Here is a 23,625-nt window from a genome sequence, read left to right on the forward strand (position 1 = left end):
GGTCTCATCTCAGATCCTTCCCTGAATCACATCTGCACAGACCCTTTTCCAGGTAAGATCCGACCACAGCTTCCAGGGATCAGGATGTGCACATGTCTTTCAGGGTGGGGGGAGGTCACTGTTTAACCCACTTACACACCTAAAAGCCGTGTAGTTTAACTTTTATTGTTTGTAACTTGTAAACAATTTTATGGTGTATGTAATCTTTTGCGACTTACTTTCCCCTTGAATGTTACATTCGCAAGATTCACCCACGTTGTGAGGCTTATGCAGTGCGTTAGCTCTGATTGGGACACTCTGATGGGAACCCTGCCTTCCGACCGCCCTGCGGGGTCTCCACATCTTCCCTGTCATCCATCCTTTCTCTCCCCTTATCCCTCTGCCTTACCTTCTTGTTTTACAATTTTTACACTTCATTTTCAGGTTTACGGAAATATGGAGCAAAAAATACAGAGTTCCCATGACCTCCCCAACCACCAGCCCCCTGCAGTTCCCTGGTTTAGGAACATCTGGCGCCGGGTGGTACATTTGTGACAAGCGATGAGCTACAACGTTATTAACGGAACTCCGAGTCCAGTCCAGCTCATCCTGGTGCTGTGAATGTCTGTGGGTTCGGACAGGTTGATAAGGACAGGACTCCGCCAGCACAGGACCGTGCAGAGCAGGGTCGCTGCCCCAAGTCCCCCGGGCCCGCCTGGCCCCACCCCTGCAGCGCTGGCCCTTTCATGGGCTCTCTACGTCTGCCTTTGGCAGCGGGGCATCTAGTTGGGGCTGTAACCCTACCCCTAAGGCTCCCAGACTGGCGTCCTTCTATTCTGTTCCTATTTCAAATTATACTTTCATTCCTCATCACTCAGAGAATGTTAGATGTTTTCTTTTTCTTGCAGTGAAACTGTTAGGCAACACGTTTTTATGCCCAGAAGTCTTTTATGGATCACGCCAGCATCCCCATGCTTATAAATAGTTAAAATCTGTTATATTTATTATAACCCTAAAGCTCTAAGAGTTACCTTTTTTCTGAATTATTATAATTATGACTACTGGCAACTCGCTAACACAGTAGGTGTTTAAATACACCATATACTATTTATAGCAGTAAATAAAAATGTACTTGAGCTGCTTTTTTAATACAATGAACGCAACTCCCTTTTCCCCCATATGTATTGAAGGGTGATCAGGATTTATTGCTAGGAATAGAGAAGATTTGGGGGCACCTGGCTGTGGAGGTGCATGGAGTGGGTGACCCTTGATCTTGGGTATCCCAGGTTGGGGGTACAGATCACTTAAATGAATAAATACATTTTAAAAAAACTTAAAAAGAAAAAGATTCATTAGATACATTCTTGTTTCCACTTTTAGACATTCGCACCAAGACACCTTGCTTAGATGAGTAGAGATTTTGTTACAAAATATCGGTTATCCTTTCAATTCCTTCTCAAGGACATGCCCAGGTATTACACAAAAGGTTTGGTAAATCTCTCAGCGGACAGTTTGAAATGCTTTTCTTTCAATCGTGTGGAAAGCAAATAATGGCAAAGGCTCAAAAGGATGTGTGATCCACTCATGAAATGGGTTCCCTCTCTCGGTCTGGGAAGCGGGCCAACGGGCTTCACAACCGCCTAGCAATTGAGCAATTGTTGATTTTGCCATCTAGTCTTTGACTTAGAAATTCTTTTAAGATTTTATTTTTAAGTCATCTCTGTACCGAACGCGGGCTCAAACTCACAAGCCCGAGATCAAGGGTCACCTACTCCACCAACCGAGCCAGCCAGGCACCCCTAGAAATTCTTGTTTAACCTGATGTGGCCAAAAGCCTCAGGGAAGTTGGGCTACGGTCCATCTTATTGCACCTTTTTCTGTGTGGTATTTCATTTTAAGAAGGGCTCTCGCTCATAGGATCTTCAGATCTGCATGTTGAGGGTTATTCCACTTAATGGAATATTGGTAGTGTGTCCGGCCCTCCCTCCCAGCCCAGTCGGGTTAGCCCGTTCAGCATTCACTGCAAGAAAAATGTGTGCTTGTGTGGTGCTCATAACACCAAGAGAGGCAAGTTACAGGACACTTCCTGGACCAACCCAGCCCAGATCCAAATGACACAGAAGTGACACGAACACTGGGCTCATTTAAAAACAAGATGGATGAAAATAGTTCTCTGAATGTGCAATGATGTGTTAGTACCCGAAACCCGGAGTTGTTTTTAACAGCTTCATGAGGGTGTAATTCCCATGCAATAGGATGCACACCGAAAGTGTACAATTTGGCAAATGCGTACGCACTCTGAAACTCTTACCGTGATCAAGATAAGGACGTACCTTTCATCCCCCAGGCGTCCATGCTGCCCCGCCCTCTCTCGTCTGCAGACAACCCCAGATCTGCTTTCTGCCCTCACACGTTCCTTCACGTCTTCTAAATGCATATGCATGCGTGTATGTGTCTCAAACTTGGGTTTTCAGTTTTAGGGATAAGTCGATAAGAAGACATAAAAATCAGTGATTTTTAGCACAGTGATACCGTAATTCAACAGGGGTGGGGCGGGGACAGAGCCGACCACCGGGTAGCGTATACAGAAAAATGTACAGACAGACACTGTGTTTGTAGGAAAAGCATGAACACTTACTGGATTCTGTGAGGACGAGCTAGGCCTGTCTTGGGCAGGAGTAAATCCAAGAGGCTCTGCTCTAACAAAGCTGAGTTCCTCCTGTCGGAAAGGAGTCACAGCAAGTTCCCCATGAGGTTGGCACCACCTCCTGCCCGGGAGTGACTGTTGAGAGCCCAATCCATCCTGACTTTCTGGAAGGAGGCTCCTTCCTTCCAGCCACGTGAAGATGCGTGGTGGGCGAAGCTGAACAGAGCTACGCGTGTTTGAGGCCATGAAACGCACTACTTCTCAGAGACACTGGGGGTGCGCTGCCCTCATGGGCTCTCGCTTGGACACAGAGATTCTTGGCGTTGTTGGAGGACAGACAGCTGTCCTGGATCCCACACAGAGCCGATTTCGTGACGCCCCACGCATGCCACCCGCTGTCACCTTTAACAGAAACGTCTCCAGGCTGGGGAAGGCAGGAAACCTCTTCTTATGGACTGAACTGTGTCCCCCTCAAGTCCATATGTTCCAGTCCTCACCCCCAGGCCCCAGAAGGTGGACATGGGGTCTTTAAAGAGATAACTTAGTTTCAATAGTCAGCAGGGTAGCCATAACCCAACATGACTGGTGCCCTTGTAAAGAGATGAGGACACAGACACACGCAGAGGGATGACCATGTGAGGACACAGGGAGAAGGCAGAGTCTACAAAGCCAGGAGAGAGGCCTCAGGAGGAACCTGCCTCGGCCCCGCCTGGATCTCAGACTCCCAGCCTCAGCCCCGCCTGGATCTCAGACTCTAGGCATCCAGACTGAGGGATGACTACCTACGGTTTAAGCCCCTCAGTCTGGGGTGCTTTGTTGAGGCAGCCCTAGCTGACTGAGACATCTTACATTTATGGGATCTTGAGGATTTAATGTCCATAGGAAAAGGGGGCTGCATGAGGGGTTTGCTCTGCAAATGAGCTCCCAGGCAGTCTAATTTCAGGAGCACCCATGAATCGGAGGCTCTGCAAAGGGATTCCCTCCAAACCACTGCCCTCTCCTGCACCTTGGAGAGAGGACATGTGAGTCCCAGTTTGGAGACCTTTGACCCCAGCTGCATGCTCCCAGGTGTATATGGAATTGTAGATTCCCGGTCGACACAAAAGTTGGGTGTTCTGTGCGTGTATTGCGATGGTGCCCTGAGCTGCCAGGTATCCCACAGGGAGGGACACTGTGCTGTGTCCGGCTCACCTTTCCTGGGAAAGACCAGCAAACAATTCTGAGCAAGCAATCTAACTCTGATCTACTTATAAACACAAATGATTTCCGAATGGCTGTAAGATGCACTTAATTTTGCAGGAATATAACTACAATGTGATTCTAGGAAAGAGTGTTCTCATTTTTATTCGGAATCTTACTGAGAATTTTTCAACATGTTGGAAAAAAAATATCTTCAGTGGCAGAGTGGCTCAGTTTTTGAATTGCCAATAAATGCACCAGGATTGCTGTAACCATGGTGATTCAGATTTTATACAGATATGCCTCGTTTAAAAAATATTAAATATAAAGGTTGAATCAAGTTGAATGTTATCTCTTTTCTTAAATTTAAATTTAAGCATCTGATTACTTTTACATCTTTAGTGTAGTTGAAGCCAAGCACTGACATATTAAATTACATGTTGTTTTATTAAAATGTATTTACCTTTCATTCCCCTTTATAGTGCAATTATAGTACTTAATAGATACATACATTTAATCATATGTGAGTTACATGTACAGAGGCACTGTGTTACCTCTGCGTTTGATTTCAGAAAGTGAGGGGGGTGTCACAAAATATTTGACATAAAGGGGGTGACAATCTGTTGACAGACCCACCATGAGACACTGCTTCACTCCCACCGAGGTGCTGGAATGAAAAACGCAGACAATAAACCAGGGAGAAATTGGAACCTTCAAACATCGCTGACATCTGCCACAATGTGGATGGACCTTGAAAACACGACGCCCAGCGAGAGAAGACAGATGAGTACGCTGTATGTCACATACTTCCCTTTACACGAAATGTCCCGATCAGGAAAATCTAGAGAGACTGAGGAGATTAGTGGTTGTCCAGGGTTGGGGGAAGGGGGTATGGGGTTTCCTTCCAGGGCAATGAAAATGTTCTAAAATTGACTGTGGTGATAGTTGTCCAACTTTACGACTATGCTGACGACCCCTGAATTGCACACTGGATGAACTGCATGGTATGGGAATGTATCTCAAGCAAGCTGTTTGAAAGAACAGAATCTGGTGGGTTGAGAGCCATGGTCTGAGGTGATCCTAGTAATTCTAGGTCTGTGCCAGAATTTGGTTTGGCTGGCATCTTGGCCAGTAGGTTGTGGGGACATTCTGTCGGGATCTCCAAAGGAAGGATTTTCATGGAAGAATTAAGATTCACAGGAGGAAACAGACTAAACTGTGTTGTCCACCGTGTGTGTGATGCCTGGACCTGCAGCAGCATTTGGGGGCCATGAGGAGACTGTGTCCACTGGCTGCAGAAGGAAGAAAGATGGAAGCAAAGACTCTGAGCCTTCGATACTGTTATCAAGAGGCCAAATCAACAGCTTGGCCTTCACACCTACCCTCTGTCTGTACAGACAGCCACGAGAGTCCCATCTTCTGTCACTGGCAGCCCCAAAGTAAGCCCCGTGTTTCCTGAGAAGATTTCTATGCCTGAAAAAGGAGATTTGGAGCTGAGCCCCACAGCAGTTCAGGTGTTCACTATGGTGCGGGTGCTGGAGGAACATACTGGGCACAGGACCTGCAGTGCAAGCTAACGAGTCATTACACACTAACGTGCTGTGACCCTGTCCTGGGCTGGGCAGGCCTGAGAAGACCATCGTGGAAGAGGACTTCTGACCCGAATCCTGAAAGATTAGCTGGTGTCTGCTATCCAGGAGTGTGGGCGTGCATGCACATGTCTGAAAATGTGGGATGTGTCTGTGCATACGTATGCGAGTATACTGTGCACACGTGTCCCTGTGTGGCTAGGTGAGTGCATGCGTGTGTGCGTCCGACGAATGGGTGTGCACGAGCATGTGTGTATGTGCACATTTAAGGGCATGTGTGCATGTGTAGATGTGTGCACTGTGTCCCTGTGTGGCTAGGTGAGTGCATGCGTGTGTGCGTCCGACAAATGGGTGTGCACGAGCATGTGTGTATGTGCACATTTAAGGGCATGTATGCATGTGTAGATGTGTGCACTGTGTCCCTGTGTGGGTATGCACATGTGTCTTCATCCGGGGGTGTGTGTGCATGCCTGTGTGCACTCATGTGTATACACGCATCTGAGCATGGATGTGTAAGTGTGCACTCGTGCGGCTGAGATGCATCAAGGAAAAGGGCAGCACGTGCAAAACCACTCCGGCAGCCAGAAAGAGCCAAAAAGACACGCAGCTCCCCTTGGAGTCCTCCTTAGCCACGCCCCAGACCCCGCCTCCCCGCTCAATCCCCGCCCCCGGCCCTGACCTCAGCTCACGCCCCCCCAACCCTGCCCCTGACGCTGCTCACCCAGTCCCCGCCCCCACCCAGTGCCCGGGCCCTGACCCCGCCCCCGCCCCGACCTCAGCTCACGCCCCCCCACCAACCCCGCCCCTGCTCACCCAGTCCCCACCCCCTCCCCGTGCCCGGGCCCTGACCCCGCCTCCATGCTCAGTTCCCACCCCTGGTCTGACCCTGGCTCACCATGATCCACGCTGGCTTTGACCTGATCCAGTCCCCCAGACTCCCAGCCCCCTGGCCAGGAGCCTACCTCCGGACTCCCACCGGGCCCCGCCCCTGACCTCGCCACACCGACCCCGCCTCCCTCCTCAGGCCTCGCTCACCGGCCCCACCCTGGCTCTGCCCCACCTTCCCAGCCCCGCCTCCACCCGGTCTCCACGCTGGCCCCGCCTACCGGCTCAGTCCCCGCCCTCGGCCCTGCCCCCGGCTCACAGGCCCCAACCTCCTCTGCCCCACCTCCCCGCCCCGCCCCCACACCGTCTCCACGCTGGCCCCGCCTCCCCGTTCAGACCCGCCCTCGGCCCTGACCCCGGCTCACAGGTCCCAACCTCCCCTGTCCCACCTCCCCGCCCCGCCCCTCTCCACGCTGGCCCCACCTCCGCGCTCAGTCCCCGCCCTCGGCCCTGTCCCTGGCTTACAGGCTCCAACCTCCCCTGCCCCACCTCCCCGCCCCGCCCCGCCCCCACACCGTCTCCACGCTGGCCCCGCCTCCCCGTTCAGACCCGCCCTCGGCCCTGACCCTGGCTCACAGGCCCCAACCTCCCCTGTCCCACCTCCCCGCCCCGTCCCCACCCGTCTCCACGCTGGCCCCACCTCCCCGCCCCGCCCCCACCCGGTCTCCACGCTGGCCCCGCCTCCCCGTTCAGACCCCGCCCTCGGCCCTGACCCCGGCTCACAGGCCCCAACCTCCCCTGCCCCACCTCCCCGCCCCGCCCCCACCCGTCTCCACGCTGGCCCCGCCTCCCCGTTCAGACCCCGCCCTCGGCCCTGACCCCGGCTCACAGGTCCCAACCTCCCCTGTCCCACCTCCCCGCCCCGCCCCTCTCCACGCTGGCCCCACCTCCGCGCTCAGTCCCCGCCCTCGGCCCTGTCCCTGGCTTACAGGCTCCAACCTCCCCTGCCCCACCTCCCCGCCCCGCCCCGCCCCCACACCGTCTCCACGCTGGCCCCGCCTCCCCGTTCAGACCCCGCCCTCGGCCCTGACCCCGGCTCACAGGCCCCAACCTCCCCTGTCCCACCTCCCCGCCCCGTCCCCACCCGTCTCCACGCTGGCCCCACCTCCCCGCCCCGCCCCCACCCGGTCTCCACGCTGGCCCCGCCTCCCCGTTCAGACCCCGCCCTCGGCCCTGACCCCGGCTCACAGGCCCCAACCTCCCCTGCCCCACCTCCCCGCCCCGCCCCCACCCGTCTCCACGCTGGCCCCGCCTCCCCGTTCAGACCCCGCCCTCGGCCCTGACCCCGGCTCACAGGTCCTACCCTTCCCCGCCCCGCCCCCACCCGTCTCCACGCTGGCCCCGCCTCCCTCCCCCCACTCCGTCTCCAGGTGGACTCATCTTTACAGCCCCCAGGAAGCTCAGAGCAGTGAGCGGTTCCTTACCCCGAACTGAAACTATTCCTAACCGACCGAGGGGCTCTGTGTCTACACTGTTGGCACAAACCTCGTGGTTCATGCTGAACGCCTGCTTTCCTGCTGGGTGCCTGGATTTTGGAGGTGCCGGGCAGCGTGCCCACGTGACCGACCCAGCCCAGGCACGGAGTCTCTAAGGCGCTTCCCTGGAGGAGCACGCCTCGTGTTTCCACACTTCCTTGCTGGGGGAAGAGCACGTTCTGCGAGACCTTCCGGGAATTTCCGAGGGAACGTAAGGAATCAGCACCCGGATTCCTCCTGACCGCCCCCTCCCAACCTTGGAATGCGCCCGTGCATATCCGTAGTGCGCCCTAGACCCTTGCACACAACCCTACTCCCAGTCCTGCGAGCCTCCTAGCAAGTCCGCGGAGCTGGGGTGGTCTCGGGAACCCCACACACCTGCCCTCCCTCTTGGCAAATGGAGGAGCCACTTCTTCTTGCCGGCTCGGAAGCATTTCCAGTGTTTGCAGAGCTGAGCCCCAGTCTCCATCCATGTCTCCACTCCCCCGTAAGTACATCTGGAACTCTCCAGAACTCGTTTGCCCGCGTGCCTGGAATCTTTCCGTTGTCTACATTCTCGGGAAAGAATTCAGAGTTTCCACAGCAAACGTGTCTGCGGTCAGGGCCTCTGTCCCCACGCGTTCGCATCTTCCGTGCAAAACATGCTTGTGAGCTCTCCTGGACCCCTACGCCCTCATGTGGACTGCCCCTCCTGTGTGCCCTCAGCCAGAGGCCCACACGTCCACATACAGAAGCTTCCTCGCCTCCTCTTCCCACACAGGATGCTGCCCCGTCCTGTGTTTCTCCCTGAGAAACCGCAGCCCCAGTCTTGAGGGACGCCGTGGCCTGCGAAGGAAGAGTGTAGTAGAGTGTAGCAGAAGCTGGCCTGGTCCTCCCGGCTCCCAGGAGCCCAGACACGGGGCACCGGGGGTGCTGGGCCGTGAGATCCTGAGGCTTCCAGGTGTGGAACGCCACGTCCCACATGGCGGCAAAAACTGCAACTGCTCCCTGGAGTCTCACCCACTCCATGGTCTGGCACACACACGCTGGAGCCCATCCCCGGCCTCTGCGGGAAACTCTGGGCTGTGTACCCCAAGGTGCGGTCTGCAGGACATGCGGGCCTGTGGTTCCTGAAACGTTTGCTCAACACGCCTTCCCGCCCCGTCCTCAGCAAGTCACATTCAGCAGGGCATGCAACCGGCACCCTGCACACACACTGGGAGAAGCGAAGTAACAACCAGACAGCAGACGGGAGGCTCGGAGCCGTTAGGATTTGTGGGCTGGCTGGAATGGCCACCTGCTCCTCCGCACTGCTCCCCGTCCCCCTCTGACCGCCCCTTTCACAAAACCTGACTCCCAGGATTCACTTTGCAAAAACCTTCCCTTCGGTGGGATGCGTTTTGCAACCCTGTTATTGGGGTCACCTGAGCAGGTTCTATCATCTCCCATCCCCAGGAGCTTCCGTGGGGCACGCTCACCCAGCTGCTGGTCCAGCTCCCAGCTCAGATGCCAGAAGGCCACGCTGGGCCCCAGCAAGGCCCACAGCTGCTCCTGGATGAGTCCACCCCTCCGTGGTGCAGAGAGCGTGGCTTCCTCCACCAGCACGTACACAGCTTTCGGCTGCATGCAGGAAGGGCCTCTCCGGGCTGCTGTGCCCGCTGCAGCCACGGGCACCCTGACCTGTGTCTCCACCCACCACCCCACCTCCCCTATTCCTTACATCTTGTGAGAACAGGGTCTTCTTGAAGCTCCCTCTGACTCACCAGCTGGTTGAAATGATTTAGAAAACTAAACAGAGTAGCAACCCGATGTCTGTCCTCACCCCTCCTGATCCCCCACACCTGTTCCTGACGGGCTGCAGCAAGGCCCATGTTCTTCACCTATGAGCCCCTGATGGGTAAGAATAGGCCCACCTGGGCAGCCTGACCCAACCTTAGCAGCCTTTCTGAGAGTGGGGCCCAGGTGTCTCTGGAACAGGGCTGTGTATACTCTTTGAAGCAAGAGCACCTGTGTGCGTACGTCAGGCGATGCTACCTGTCCTTGTCAGGAGCTGCAGGGTTGGGCTGGCAGGAGAGAGCGAGGGGCCACGGCTGTGCAGGTCACCGGTCTGAGTGGCCTTTGCTGGAACCTTCCACCAAACTGCTGGGTTGCAACCTGCCAAGGAAGAGGATGGACGTCCCGCTGCCGTGTGAAATTCGCCCCATGCCCAGGTGAGGAAGCAGGAGAATAAAGCCCTGGGGTGAGGGAGGGAGGGGCCGACTGGCCATCCACTGTGCGCTGAAGGTGCCCACGTACTTAGGCCTTGCTTGTCCTTACTGGTTGGGTTTTGCTGCGAGCTATTTCCTGTGTTTCAGATTCCTGCACAAAGTCTGTGTGGTCTGACTGTGAGGGTGGCTGGGCTCCAGCAGGGGCGGACACCACTGGGCTCAGCCAGCAGTCAGCCCCTCGCGGGGCCCTGCGGCTTTCTCCCGAGGAGCTCCTTGCCTGGGTGCCTGCTGGCCTCCCGGGAGGAAGCCCCCTCCCTCCCTCTCCCCCCCGCCCCCCATCCCTTTGTCTGATCAGCTTCAGAATTCTGCTCCTAGCATAGCGGAGGTCCCAGCCGGCTTTTCATCACTGTAAGTACCGGGCTCTTGATCAGCTCTGTGAATGGTGACATTGAAGGTCTTCCCCGGAGAGACTCGGTGCCCCCACCCCCACACGTACGGGGTGCAAGAACCTGCGCGGTCGCGATGCCGCCTGCGCGCTTCGGGACAGGACCCTTCAGCAGTCTGGTGCGAGGCCACTGCTCCGGGATTTCTGGCGGTCCAGTGCTGATGGGGGGTTCTGTAATCCATCCGCCTTGAATGAGACCCTCGCTCCCAGCAGCCAGCAGAACAGGGTTTCCTGCAGCTTGCTGTAATATGTTTCCACAAGCTGGGGGTTTGTCTGCCCTCTCAGTTCTGGGGCGCGAAGTCTGCGGCCCGGGCGGGGGGGCGGGGCCTCCGCGGCCCGGGGGGGTGCGGCCTCCGCCGGCTGGGCGGGGCCGGGGCCTCTGTGGGCCGGGCCGGGGGCGGGGCCTCCGCGAGCGGGGGGGCGGGGCTTCCGCGGCTCGGGCGGGGGCAGCGGCTGTGGTCCTGCTGGTGGTTCCAGAGTTGGGGCGGGGGGGGGGGGTGTCCCACCTGCGTCTCCAGCTTCTGGTGGTTGCTGGCTTGCCTTGCCTCGTAGATGCCTTACTCTGGCTTCTGGCTCTGTCATTCCAGGGTCTTCTGCCCTGCATTTTCTCTGTCTTCTCCCCTTTTCCTCTTCTTACTAAGCAAACCTGTCATTAGATTAGGGCCCACCCTATTCCAGTGGGACCTTAACTTGGTCATGGCTGCTAGGAACCTAATGCAAATGAGGACATGCTCATAGGTACTAGGGGTTAGGATGTGAACATTATCGTTTGGGGAACACAATTCAGCCCCAAACAGGACCCGTGAAGTCCTTGGCATGCGATTGCACAGGCATGGTGCAGAATTCGGTCTGAGACTGCTTTGTTTGGACGCTGTGGTCTCTGACCCTACATTGCACCTTCTCCCTGCGATCTTCCGGGAAGCTCTTCTGGTTAGTAATCGAGTTGACAGTCACTCCTGAAGGCAGTTAACTTCCCGTGAGGTCCCTTCACAGCCTCACGGAGACTTTCTGTGACTTGAGGTCGTAAGCTGCAGAATCCAGGTCTGACTTGCCTTTCCTCATTTGGGAGGGGGGCGATGGGCCAACGCATCTCGTTCCAGGCCATGCTGCCACAATCTGAGGGATGACCATATTGTTAATATTTTACTAGTAGTGTGCCTGTGGGAAAAACGCAGGGGAAGAGAAGATGTCCTAGGCCATGAACCATAGAAATTCTAGGGTCAGGAGTGACCTCGGGAAGTGTCGAGTTGAACCGGATGGAACCGCATCAGAGTCCTTCCCCATCAGGGACCTGTACGCTATTCTTCTCCCACTGGGGACCCCGTGTTTTGCATTTTTTTTTAAGATTTTATTTACTTATTTGACAGAGACACAGCGAGAGAGGGAACACAAGCAGGGGGAATGGGAGAGGGAGAAGCAGGCTTCCTGCTGAGCGGGGAGCCCGATGCGGGGCTCGATCCCAGGACCCCGGGATCATGACCTGAGCCGAAGGCAGACGCCTAACGACTGAGCCACCCAGGCGCCCCGGGACCCCGTATTTTGAAGTATTGTGACTATGCAACTGAATTCATTAAAGCTTTTAAAGTTTCCAGGGGTGCCTAGGTGGCTCAGTCCATTAAGCACCTGACTTTAGCTCAGGTCATGGTCTCAAGCCCTATATGCGGGGTGTGTGGGGGGGTGTCCATGCTCATCGGAGAGTCTGCTTTTCCCTGTCCCTCTGCTCATGCTCTATCTCAAAATCTTAAAAAAAAAGAAGAAATTAAAAAATAAAGTTTCTATATTTAAAAAGTATAATGCTAACCTGGCCTTTAAACTAGTTTGGGGGCAACCCATCTGGCTCAGGAGAGCGTGCGACTCTTGATCTCAGGTTGTGAGTTTGAGCCCCATGTTGGGTGTAGAGTTTACTTAAACATCTTATAAAAATATAAAAAATATTTTTAAAACCCTATTTTTAATTGTAGCAGAAAACACAGAATAGAGAATTTAGCCTCTTAATTTTTACGCATGCAGTTCCATAGTAACTATATTCTGTTTTGTGCAACAGATCTCTAGAACTTCTTCATGTTGCAACACTGAGACTCTGGACCCATTGAACAACTCCCAACCCCTCTTCCCAGCCCCTGGCATTTCACTTCCATGAATTTGACTCCTCTAGACACTTCATATAAGTGGAATCATATGATATTTGTCCTTTTGTGACTCCCTTAATTCACTCATAATATCCTCAAGGGTCATTCATGTTGTAAGAGGACAGGATTTCTTTCTTTCTTTTCTTTTCTTTTCTTTTTTTAAGACTGAATAATATTTCATTGTATGTATATACCACATTTTCTTTATCCATTCCTCTATCCAGGACATGTGGGCTGTTCCCATCTCTTGCCTATTGTGAATAATGTTGCAGTGAACATGGGCGTTCAAATAGCTCTTTGAGATCCTGCTGGCTTTTTTTTTTTTTTTTTTTAAGAGAGCATGACCTGAGCTGAAATCCAGAGTTGAATGCTTAACCAACTGAGCTACCCAGGTGCCCAAGATTTTTATTTTTCTAAAAATCTCTATACCCAATGTGGGGTTCAAATTCACAACCCCGAGATCAAGATTTGCATGCTCCACCAAGTGAGGCAGCCAGGTGCTCCTGAGATCCTGCTTTCAGTTCTTTTGGAAATGTGTTCAGAAGCAAGATCGCTGGGTCAGATGGTAGGTCTATTTTTAGTTTTCTGAGGAACATCCATGCTATTTTCCAGAGTGGCTGCACCAGTTTGCATTCCTACCAGCACAGGACAAGGCTTTAAATCTCTCCACACACTCACCAATGCTGGTTGTTTCCTCTTTTTTGATAGTGGCCATCCTAATGGGTGTGAGGTGATATTTCATTGTGCTTCCAGTGTGCATTTCTCTAACAATTAGAGATGCTGAGCATATTTTCATCATACATCCATTGGCCATCTGTGTGTCTCTTTGGAGAAATGTCTGTTCAGGTCTACCTATCAAGTAGGTCACTTGTTTTCATTGTTGAGTTGTAGGAGTTCTTTGTATATTCTGAATATGAACCCCTTATCAGAAATAGGATTTGCAATTATTTTCTCCTATAGGTCTCCTTTTCACTCTATGGATTCCTTTGTGCAGAAGCTTTTAAGTGTGTAGTCCCATTTGTGTATTTTTGCTTTTGCTGCTTGTGCTTATTTGCCCTTATAATAACCTGAGATGAAGAGCAGGTGTTACGGCCCCAAGTCCATCACATTCATCTGAAAGCAAAGGCATGGACTTATCAGTGAGCACAGAATGTCCTGGATCAAGCATAAACATAGACTTTTCCTGAGAATTTTTGTTTATGTTTATTTTTTTTTATTTTTATAAAATAAAAATTTATTTTTTTATATTTATTTTTTAAAAGATTTTATTTATTTATTTGACAGAGAGGCACAGAGAGAGAGGGAACACAGCAGGGGGAGTGGGAGAGGGAGAAGCAGGCTTCCCACTGATCAGGGAGCCTGATATGGGACTCAATCCCAGGACCCTGAGATCATGACCTGAGCCGAAGGCAGACGCTTAACGACTGAGCCACACTAGGTGTCCCTGTTAATGTTTATTTTAACTCAATGACAAACTTTCAAAAAGCCATAATGTGGTACAAAGAATTCTTACATATCATCCATTCACAATGCTCAAATGTTAGCATTTTATATTAGTTTTATCCTGGATCAGAGCAAAGCGAAGGAGAGAGCACTCTTTCTGTGGGAATTAGTTTCCTATGGCTGCAATAACTAACTAAACTGGATGGCTTACAACTACAGAAATCTATCCCCTTCCAGTTCTGGAGACCAGAAGTCTGAGATCCAGGCGGGGCAGGGCCGTGCTCCCTCCAGAGGCTCCAGGTCCTTCCTGCCTCTTCCAGCTTCCGGGGCTGGAAGGTGTCCCTAGGCTGGTGGCTGCATCCCTCCCATCTCCTTCTCCATCTTTACGTGGCTTCTCCTCTGTGTCTGTGTCTCTCTTCTGTCTCTTGTAAGGACATTTGTCATTGGATTTCGGGCCATGCTCATCCAGGATGGTGTCAGCTCAAAATCCTTCATTTGTTGTATCTGCAAAGAACCCTTTCCCAAATAAGGTCACTTTCACATGTTCTGGGGGACACATCTTTTGGGGGTCACCATTCAGCCCACTATTTGTGTATAAAATAACCCTTTCATCCTAGGAGATGAGTAAGGTCTTCTATGACCTGGTGCTGAGAGCAATATTGTGGGCATGAGGGTACGGGGATACTCAAAGCAGCTGAGATGAGAGGGACCCAAGGCCTGGCTCCGTTAGAAAGGGGGTTCATCCACCATGAGAACAGTTACAGCATCCTTCCCATGGGTGCCAAGTACAGAATGAGTCACCCTGGAAAGCTGGTTCTTGTGGAATTTTTTGATTTATAACCTCATGTAGGTTAACCTGGGTGGCTCAGTCAGTTAAGCATCTGCCTTCGGCTCAGGTCATGATCCCAGGGTCCTGGGATCGAGCCCCGCATCGGGCTCCCTGCTCCACGGGAAGCCTACTTCTCCCTCTCCCACTCCCCCTGCTTGTGTTCCTTCTCTCGCTGTGTCTCTCTCTGTCAAGTAAATAAATAAAATCTTAAAAAAAAAAAACAAAACCTCATGTAACCGATAATTGCAGGTTTACAGCCATGGATTTGCTGACACATAGTAACAGCAGTGTCCCTTTAGGCTCCGTGAGACTGCAACAGGAATGCTGCAAACAGGGAAGGTTTGGGCAATTCAGAAAGTTGGTTGCCAAGGGAACGGAGCAGGTTTGTGAGGGTTGTCAAGGAAACTTGTGCCCCTCAGCAGGGAAGGCAGAGGTGGGCGGGACCTGAACTCCAGGCGATCCTTTCAAAGGGGTCCCTGCTTTCAAGCCCCATTTACCTGAGTGATGCTCCGCAAGGTTCTGATTTCAGCGTGGACTCTGGCTTCGGAAAAGTCTTACGAAGTCTTATTTTTCTGTAAGAGTCTTGGAGGAGTTGGCAAAGCTCCTTTGATTTTAGGGCAACAGTCTGTTACTGCCACGTGGCTGGGGCGTCCCCGCACACCAGGGCTGAAAGATTCAGGCCACGTGTTTGTCACGTGAGTCCAAGGCCAGTGGGTCTCAGGGGCCCAGGCTCTGTCCATTTGGTTTCTCTTTCCTCCTTGTGGGTGGAGGGTCCCTGCCAGCAGGGAGTGGGGCTGCAGGAGCCAGACCCCTTGTCCTAAGACCCTCCTCCATCCCGCTACGTCCCCCTGGTAACATCTTGAGCCGAGGCACCCACACTGCCAGACGAGGGTAGACTGGGAAGGGCAGTGTAGACATGGGCGGGAAAAAGAACTGAGAACGGGGCCTGGCGGGGAGGCTCTGCCATGGTGGGGTTGCCGGGGGGCCACAGTGGGGTTGCCAGGATGCTCATGCACAGTCTCTGGTCCCTACACTAGGTGAATTACACATTCATATGGACTCTGATGTTGCCGTGTTCTGGAAATCTTAGAGGAGGTGGCTCGCATGGCTTGCTACGCTATGGAGGTGGCCACAGCAGAGTTGTGTGGTTTGGTCTAGAGATGCACATGCACAGAGAAAATCGGCAAGAATAACACCATGTTGTGGGAATGTGGATGGGTGCTTTGAACATGAATGCGGTGGTGGTATGCCCCAAATCTCTTCTATTGCTTTTTAATTTTTTAAATTTTTAAATTTTTAAAAATATTTTATTTATTTGACAGACAGTGAGAGAGGGAACAGAAGCACGGGGAGCGGGAGAGGGAGAAGCAGGCTTCCTGCTGAGCAGGGAGCCCGATGCGGGGCTTGACCCCAGGACCCCGGGACCACGACCCAAGCCGAAGGCAGACGCTTAATGACTGAGCCACCCAGGCATCCCTATTGCTTGTTTAAAACACACCTGTGTATTGGAAGCTTTTGTGTGTCATTGAACAACTGAACTAACGCAGTTGCTGTGGGGCTGGGCTTGGCAGACGCAGGTGTCGTGGGGTACGCACCGTCGTGTCTGTGCCCCCGCTGAGTGCAGTCACCCCTCGGTGCACAGTCTGGGTGCTTGTAACACTTTGAGACCTGCGCTCAGGTGAACGCAGCTGTAAGGAGAGCGGTTTCAGTGAGTGGGAGTGAGGCTGCTGATGCATTTGTCGCTTTGCTGATTCCTCCCTCTGCCTCCCCAGGAAGCTGTGAGTAGAACAGCCATGTTCACATCATTTGAACAATACGAACAAGCAAATCCGCCATAATCATGGATGCGTGGAGGGGAAGGGCCCATGCCGTGTCTACCACGAACCAGAGCTTGGTGAGGCCAAAAGATGCTGACAGGCCCCAGGGGCCACTTCGGGGTCTGCCTCCCCAAAGGGAGATTCCTAGTCAGGGACCAGGCACCCCGAGGCTGGTCAGAAGGGATAGTGACCACTCAGGGCAGAGCACACTCTTGCACTTAGATCCAGGATGAGTCTGGATGTCTTGGTGGCTACAGAGCAGGAATCTGCTCCTGGGGCTTGGGCAGCGGGAAAGGGAGTTTCCAGCGAATGAACTTGGATGACAATCCAGAGCACAGGGTTGGAAGGGCAGCTGGGCCTGAGACCCCACCAAGGTGAGGGCACCCTGGGGACTGGGCGGCACAGTCCAACAAGGCCGAGAAGTCGGTGCAGCTTGCACACGATGCTTTCCCCAGTTCTTCTTTCTGGAATGGGTCTGGAAGCCAGCTCCACATCCTGATGGCACTGCCTACCTGGGAGAACAAGATTTTCCCTGCTCAAGGGCTGAAATCCATTCCCCTTCACCTGCTGATGGGCGAGGGGTTTGAGAATCAGCATGGAGACATGGTTGGGACTGTGGCTTGGCCACTTACCAGCCTGTGATGCAGGGTATCCATGTCACCCCTTGGGGCCTCCACTGCCACACCACAAACAAAGTGTGTATATGAATGTCCCGGTCCAAGGATTGCTGTGACGGCCGGTGTGACCATTGACACAGAGTACTTGCTACACAGAAGGTGCTCACGGCATTGGGCACCTGCTGCATGCAAACCAGGAGGGAAGGGAGCCAGAGCCCTGCTCCCCTCCACGATCCTGTCCCTGGGGTCCCGGTAACTCATGCACAAGGTCAATAGGCAGCAGGTTCTGTCGGGTCTGAGACCTGATTTTTTTCATGGCATGTTCCCGCGGCCATAACAAATAACCCAGACTGGCTGGTTTAGACAATAGGCATTCATTTCTCAGGGTTCTGGAGGATGGATGTGCAAAATCCAGGTGTGGGCAGGGCTGGTTCCTCCTGAGGCTTGTCTCCTGGCTGTGTAGACCCTGGGTTCTCCCTGTGTCCTCACATGGTCGTCCCTCTGTGCATGTCTGTGTCCTCATCCCCTCTTCTTATAAGGACCCCGGTGGTATCAGATAAGGGCCCACCCTAATTTCATTTCACCTTAACCACCTCTTTTAAGACCCCATCTCCAACTACAGTCCCGTTCTGAGGTCCTGGGGCTGAGGATTTCAACATATGGATTTTGGGGAGCATGGTGTACCCCATAACATCCTGCTTAGGGACTAACATGTGCCTTGGTCCTTCCTTCCCCCAAGTCCCATGGGGGTGAGGCAGTGGCCAAAGGAAACAGCACACATGCACTGTTTGTATCTCAGCTGGGGACCAGTCTTTGAGCTCTTTGATGAAGCAGCAAAGGAGCCAGCCCCCTCCTGGGGTATCAGGCTGCATCAGCTGACCCCTGGGGTGCCCATGTGCCCAGCACAACACAAGTGCTCATTGTCAGGAAAGGCAGGAGCGGACAGAGCCTCAGTGAGGGTGTCTGGGGTTCTCAGCAACAGGCGCCTCTCCCAAAAGACACTTTAGCAAGCACAGGGCACCTTTGGGTGGAGTCACAAGTGGTCTCTTTTGTGCCTGGAAAGATCCCCCTGGGGCTGGATGTGAGATGCGCCATGTGGCCGGGAGCCTCATCTGGGCTCTATGCAGGAATCAGGCTCGAGACTGGGGCTTGGGGCCAGGCTGTGCCATGTGTGGGAATTAGCGTGGGGACTGGTGATAGCCTTTGGCTGTGTACACGTCACAGATGTTACTGGGCACAAGGAAAGTGGGGAGAGCAGGACAGTCCCGAGTATTGGGGCTCAGCAACTAGGGTATGGAGAGCAGCAGAGATCAGTCCTTGGAGCCCAGGTTTGCTCTTAAGTCCAGATCATGATTCTGTGGTTGGATAGATGCATCTGTCTGGGGGAGAGGAGAAAGGTCATATTGGAGTCGCCGGGCAATGAAGAAATTCTGGTCGGGGTATGACGGTTATATGCAGACCCTGTGCAGGTGATTGTCGCCCTGAAGGAAACAGCTCAGACCCACAGATAGGAACTGTCACTGAAGCTTTGTCATCGATCCAGAAACCTCAGGTCCCTGAGCACAGCCCCCCTGTTGTCTAGTCAGGGTCGGTGGGCACTCTGTTTTCAATGTGCGGGGCTGAAAAAGAGCTGTATTTGGCATCATGGAGGAATTAGCTGCAGCAGGAGCTCTGCCCGTGGACGGTGCAATCCCCACATGCAGCAGGAGCTCTGCCTGCAGACTCGGCAATCCCCACACAGGCTGAATGTGCTGTGAGCTCCATGGTTACGGCTTTGGAGCTGGTAACTGCTTGCTTCCCAGAAGGAAGGGCCTCTGCTCCTGCAGCTAACAGGCAGGGCTCAGGGGCTGTGGGCTTTAGCTGCCCAGCAGAGCCCAGCCTCTGGTCCACCCTCCGCCAGGCCAGCACTTTGCACACAGCCTGCTTCCAAGTCCCCTAACGTAACCAGCATGTGTGCACTCCTTTCCCAGGTGCAGCAAGACCTCTGGCAAGGGTTGGGGAGAACTCTAGCCTGCAGGGACAGGATTTCTGGGACTCAGTGTCCCATTCTTCCTCCCTCTGCTAGGACGCCTGCGGGACAGACGAATCAGGGCTATTTTGGGGGTACTACGTGGAAGCCCTTAGGGTAAACGCTTAGGAAAATTCATGTTTCCAGAGAGATGGCACAAGTATATCCTGACTCTCAGGGATGTGGGGGGACCCGCTGTGAATGAGCAATGCTAACAGAGGATGGCGGCAGCAGGTGTTAGCCCGCACGTAGGTGGGCTTTCCAACACAGGCTCCGAGTCAGCAGGAGCGCGCCTCCCCTGCAGGTGTCCGGGAGCCGGGAGCACCGAGCGTGCAGGAGCGCGCTTCCCCTGCAGGTGTCCGGGAGCTGGGAGCACCGAGCGTGCAGGAGCGCGCTTCCCCTGCAGGTGTCCGGGAGCCGGGAGCACCGAGCGTGCAGCAGCGCGCTTCCCCTGCAGGTGTCCGGGAGCCGGGAGCACCGAGCGTGCAGGAGCGCGCTTCCCCTGCAGGTGTCCGGGAGCACCGAGTGTGCAGGAGCACGCCTCCCCTGCAGGTGTCCGGGAGCACCGCGCGTGCAGGAGCACGCCTCCCCTGCAGGTGTCTGGGAGCATCGAGAATGCAGGAGCGCGCTTCCCCTGCAGGTGTCCGGGAGCACGGAGCGTGCAGGAGCGCGCCTCCCCTGCAGGTGTCCGGGAGCACCGAGAGTGCAGGAGCACGCCTCCCCTGCAGGTGTCCGGGAGCTGGGAGCACCGAGTGTGCGGGTGTTCGGGGGGGGGGGCACCGAGGGGAGAGCACCGAGCAGGGTTTTCCCGGAGCAGCTGCTGCACAGCCCCGAGCCCCCGTCACATCTCCTCCTCCATCATTTCTCTCCTTGCGCCCCTTTCCGGGGTGGCCTCTCCCCGGATGCACTCGCGCTTCCGTCGCTCGCTCGGCATTCAGCCGTCTCCCATCACCAGCTTCCGCACCTGTCGTCCGTCTCCGCCCCCTCCCGTCAGTGTCTGTCGCTGCCAGTCGTCCCCCTTCAAATAACTCGATCTCCTCCTTTGGCCCCCCGGCGCCCTCCGTCAGTCCTTCATTCAAGCTCACTGCTGTCCGGCAGCCCCTCACTGTTGTCCGTCACTGCTCGGCACCCTCCGTCAGCTCTTCGTTCATGCTCGGCGCTGTCCGGCAGCCCCTCAGTGCGGTCCGTCACTGCTCGGTGCCCTCCGTCACTGCTCGGCGCCCTCCGTCACTGCTCGGCAACCTCCGTCAGCTCTTCGTTCGTGCTCGGCGCTGTCCGGCAGCCCCTCAGGGCGGTCCGTCCCTGCTCGGCGTCCTCCGTCAGCCCTTTATTCAAGCTCAGTGCTGTCCGTCACCCCTCACTGCTGTCTGTCCCTGCCCGGCACCTTCCGTCCGGGCTTGGCCCCTCGGCACCATCTGTCAGCCCTTCGTCCGGGCTCGGCGCTGTCCGTCAGACTCTCGGTGCTGTCCGTCACTGCTCGGCACTCTCCGTCGAGGCTCAGCACTCTTCGTCCCTGCTCAGCACCCTCCGTTAGCCCTTCGTTCAGGCTCGGCACCGTCCGTCAGACTCTCGGTGCTGTCCGTCACTGCTCGGCACTCTCCGTCCGGGCTCGGCCCCTCGGCGCGCTGTAACAGCCGTTCGTCAAGACTCGGCGCCGTCCGTCATCATCCGTCAGCAGTTCGTGTAGGCTCGGCCCCTCGGCCCTCCATTCAGGCTCGGCGCTGTCCGTCACCCCCGCAGTGCTGTCCGTCACTGTTCGACACTCTCCGTCTGGGCTCGGCCCCTCGGCATCCTCCGTTAGCCTTTCGTTCAGGCCCGGCACTGTCCGTCAGACTCTCGGTGCTGTCCGTCACTGCTCGGCACTCTCCGTCCGGGCTCGGCCCCTCGGCGCGCTGTAACAGCCGTTCGTCAAGACTCGGCGCCGTCCGTCATCATCCGTCAGCAGTTCGTGTAAGCTCGGCCCCTCGGCCCTTCGTTCAGGCTCGGCGCCGTCCGTCAGCCCCTCAGTGCTGTTCGTCAGTGCTCGGCATTCTCCGTCCGGGCTCGGCCCCTCGGCGCGCTATAACAGTAGTTCCTCAGGACTTGGCACCGTCCATCGTCATACGCCAGCAGTTCGTGTAGGCTCGGCCCCTCGGCCCTTCGGCCAGGTTCGGCGCTGTTCGTCCTCCCCTCAGGGCCATCCGTCACCCCTCGGCTCCCTCCGTCAGCACTTCGTGTGGGCTCGGCCCTTCGTGTCATGTACCCTTTGTCTCCATCACTGTATTGTGCCGCCGGTGCTCCTCTCTCCGCAGGTGGGTGTCGGGCTGCTTCGCACAGTGCCCTGCGCATGCGTGGTGAGTGGCCAGCCAGCCTCCCGCCCGCCCCCTGCGCGCACAATCGGTGTGGCGTAGCCGTCGGGTGGAGGTGGGTCCTGGTTCCTGACCTCTTGTCCCTGCCCGCAGCACCGCCCCAGAAGCACGGCCTGGCCAGGTTTACCAAGTCATAGGGAGCAGCGTGTTCCCTGTTGCTTCCCGACACAGGGCACATTGCAGAGGTCTTCCCTACTCCAACAGTATATGCCCTTGTGTCCCTCCACTTCATGCACAAGGCCTCCTGTGCTTTCTTGTTGTCCCCCTGCGCTCCCGCGGGAGCTCGCGCGACAGGGCAGGCGCGCGGCTCATCTGTGCTCGTGCACCTGCGCTGCCGCGGGAACGTGCGCGGGAGGGCAGGTGCGCGGCTCATCTGTGCTCGTGCACCTGCGCTGCCGCGGGAACGTGCGCGACAGGGCAGGCGGGCGGCTCATCTGTGCTCGTGCACGTGCACTCCCGCGGGAGCTCGCGCGACAGGGCAGGCGGGTGGCTCATCTGTGCTCGTGCACGTGCACTCTCGCGGGAGCTCGCGTGATTTGTCCTTCAGGTGTTTGCTAAGTATTCTTCGTCGTTTTCCTATGTGAAATTTATGCATTCCAAAAATAAGTATGAATGTGTTTTTTGTTAAGATTGCGTTTGTCTAATTTCAGAAGTGACGTTTATATGAAACGGAATCTAACGATGAGGAACATGGTGTCTTCACAAGGATACAAGTACTTGTGCGTGTATGTGCTCCTTCAGATGGTGTTAAAACTGTCCTTTCTATTCCTCTGTATGTATTTACTGGGCGTCTACTATGGGGCAGGCCACATAGTGGCACACAAAATACCTGCACTCAGATCTTTGCCCCCCTTGACATCGTGAAGCTGGTATCTCCTGGTATCCCTTAGCTTGTTTTCTCCTGGTATCCCCTAGTTTGTTTTACCTTTCACAGATAAACAGTTTACTAGGAATTTATTTTTATTCGTCATTTTACTACATGCACATGGTCAATTGATTAAACACGATTTTTCTTTTCTTCTGTGTGCACCAGTGGGGATACTATGCTACACCAAGTGCTCGTAGACATGTGGTTCTAGATCTGTTTCAACAATAAAATCAGCTTTTTTTAAAAAAAGATTTTATTTATTTATTTGACAGAAAGAGACACAGTGAGAGAGGGAACACAAGCAGGGGGAGTGGGAGAGGGAGAAGCTGGCTTCCTGCTGAGCAGGGAGCCCAATGTAGGGCTCGATCCCAGGACCCTGGGATCATGACCCAAGCCGAAGGCAGATGCTTTATGAGTGAGCCACCCAGGCGCCCAATAAGCTTTCTTTTTCCTCAGACTTGGTCAGGAGTTGGTGAGAATGATGCCAAAGTTTGATCCTGAGAAGCGGGAATGAGAGGTGTCTACACGGAGGAAGGCATGGAGAGGAACAGACTTGAGGCTGAAAATCATGACTTTGGACATGGTTGAGTTGGAGGCATCTGCCAGACACCAAAGTGGAGATATTGGGTTGGCAGCTGCATATAAAACTATGAAATTATGTTTGACAGTCATTACCTTTACAAAATCTAAATCTTAATGCCTTTTTCCTTTGAATTCTTTTGTGAAATTAATAACTGCCATCACTGTCTCGTTTTATGTCATTGATAATAAATGGCAACTTTATCCATTTTAAGTGTATGATTTTGTGGCATTGACTATGTTTAGAGTGCTTTGCATCCCTCACCATTTTTCCAGAGCTTTCTCAGTGCCCCAAAGAAAACTGTCCCCATTAAGCAGTAACTGCAAGTGCTCCTTCCCCAGCCCCTGGCCACCACTGGTGTCCTTTCACTGTCTAGGAAGTAGCTTCTTTCAGATACTTCAGGTCAATGTAATCATACAAAGTATCTAATCTTGCATCTGGCTTCATTCAGTGAGCATAGTGGTTTTCAGCTGTGCGCATGTTATTTGGGATGTACTGGCCCTCATCACCCTGTGTGGTTGATGTGTGGATGTACTGGCCCTCATCACCCTGTGTGGTTGATGTGTGGATGATCACACTGTGTGCACCCTGTGCACCGTGT

The 23,625-nt window shown here is 54.4% G+C and overlaps 1 protein-coding gene and 2 long non-coding RNA genes across 3 annotated transcripts; 2 read left to right on the forward strand and 1 right to left on the reverse strand.

The window, feature by feature from the left end:
• Positions 1-7,643: 7,643 nt before the first annotated feature.
• LOC118527836 (uncharacterized) lies at positions 7,644-10,679 on the reverse strand. Its single transcript, XR_004913281.2, has 3 exons — positions 10,437-10,679; positions 9,768-9,887; positions 7,644-8,579 (listed from the first exon to the last, which is right to left on the reverse strand). It is a non-coding gene; the product is annotated as an uncharacterized LOC118527836 (long non-coding RNA).
• Positions 10,286-23,232, forward strand: LOC144380610 (uncharacterized). Its single transcript, XR_013444830.1, has 2 exons — positions 10,286-10,348; positions 22,717-23,232. It is a non-coding gene; the product is annotated as an uncharacterized LOC144380610 (long non-coding RNA).
• LOC118527834 (uncharacterized) lies at positions 18,983-23,232 on the forward strand. The gene is made up of 4 exons (XM_078064792.1): positions 18,983-19,003; positions 19,470-21,519; positions 22,227-22,301; positions 22,901-23,232. Exons 1-2 carry the CDS (start codon positions 18,983-18,985, stop codon positions 20,760-20,762), a joined length of 1,314 nt encoding a protein of 437 aa, XP_077920918.1. The 3' UTR covers positions 20,763-21,519; positions 22,227-22,301; positions 22,901-23,232.
• Positions 23,233-23,625: the final 393 nt, after the last annotated feature.

Source organism: Halichoerus grypus, chromosome X (assembly GCF_964656455.1).
Source record: "Halichoerus grypus chromosome X, mHalGry1.hap1.1, whole genome shotgun sequence".
In the NCBI taxonomy this organism is placed as follows: Eukaryota; Metazoa; Chordata; class Mammalia; order Carnivora; family Phocidae; genus Halichoerus; species Halichoerus grypus.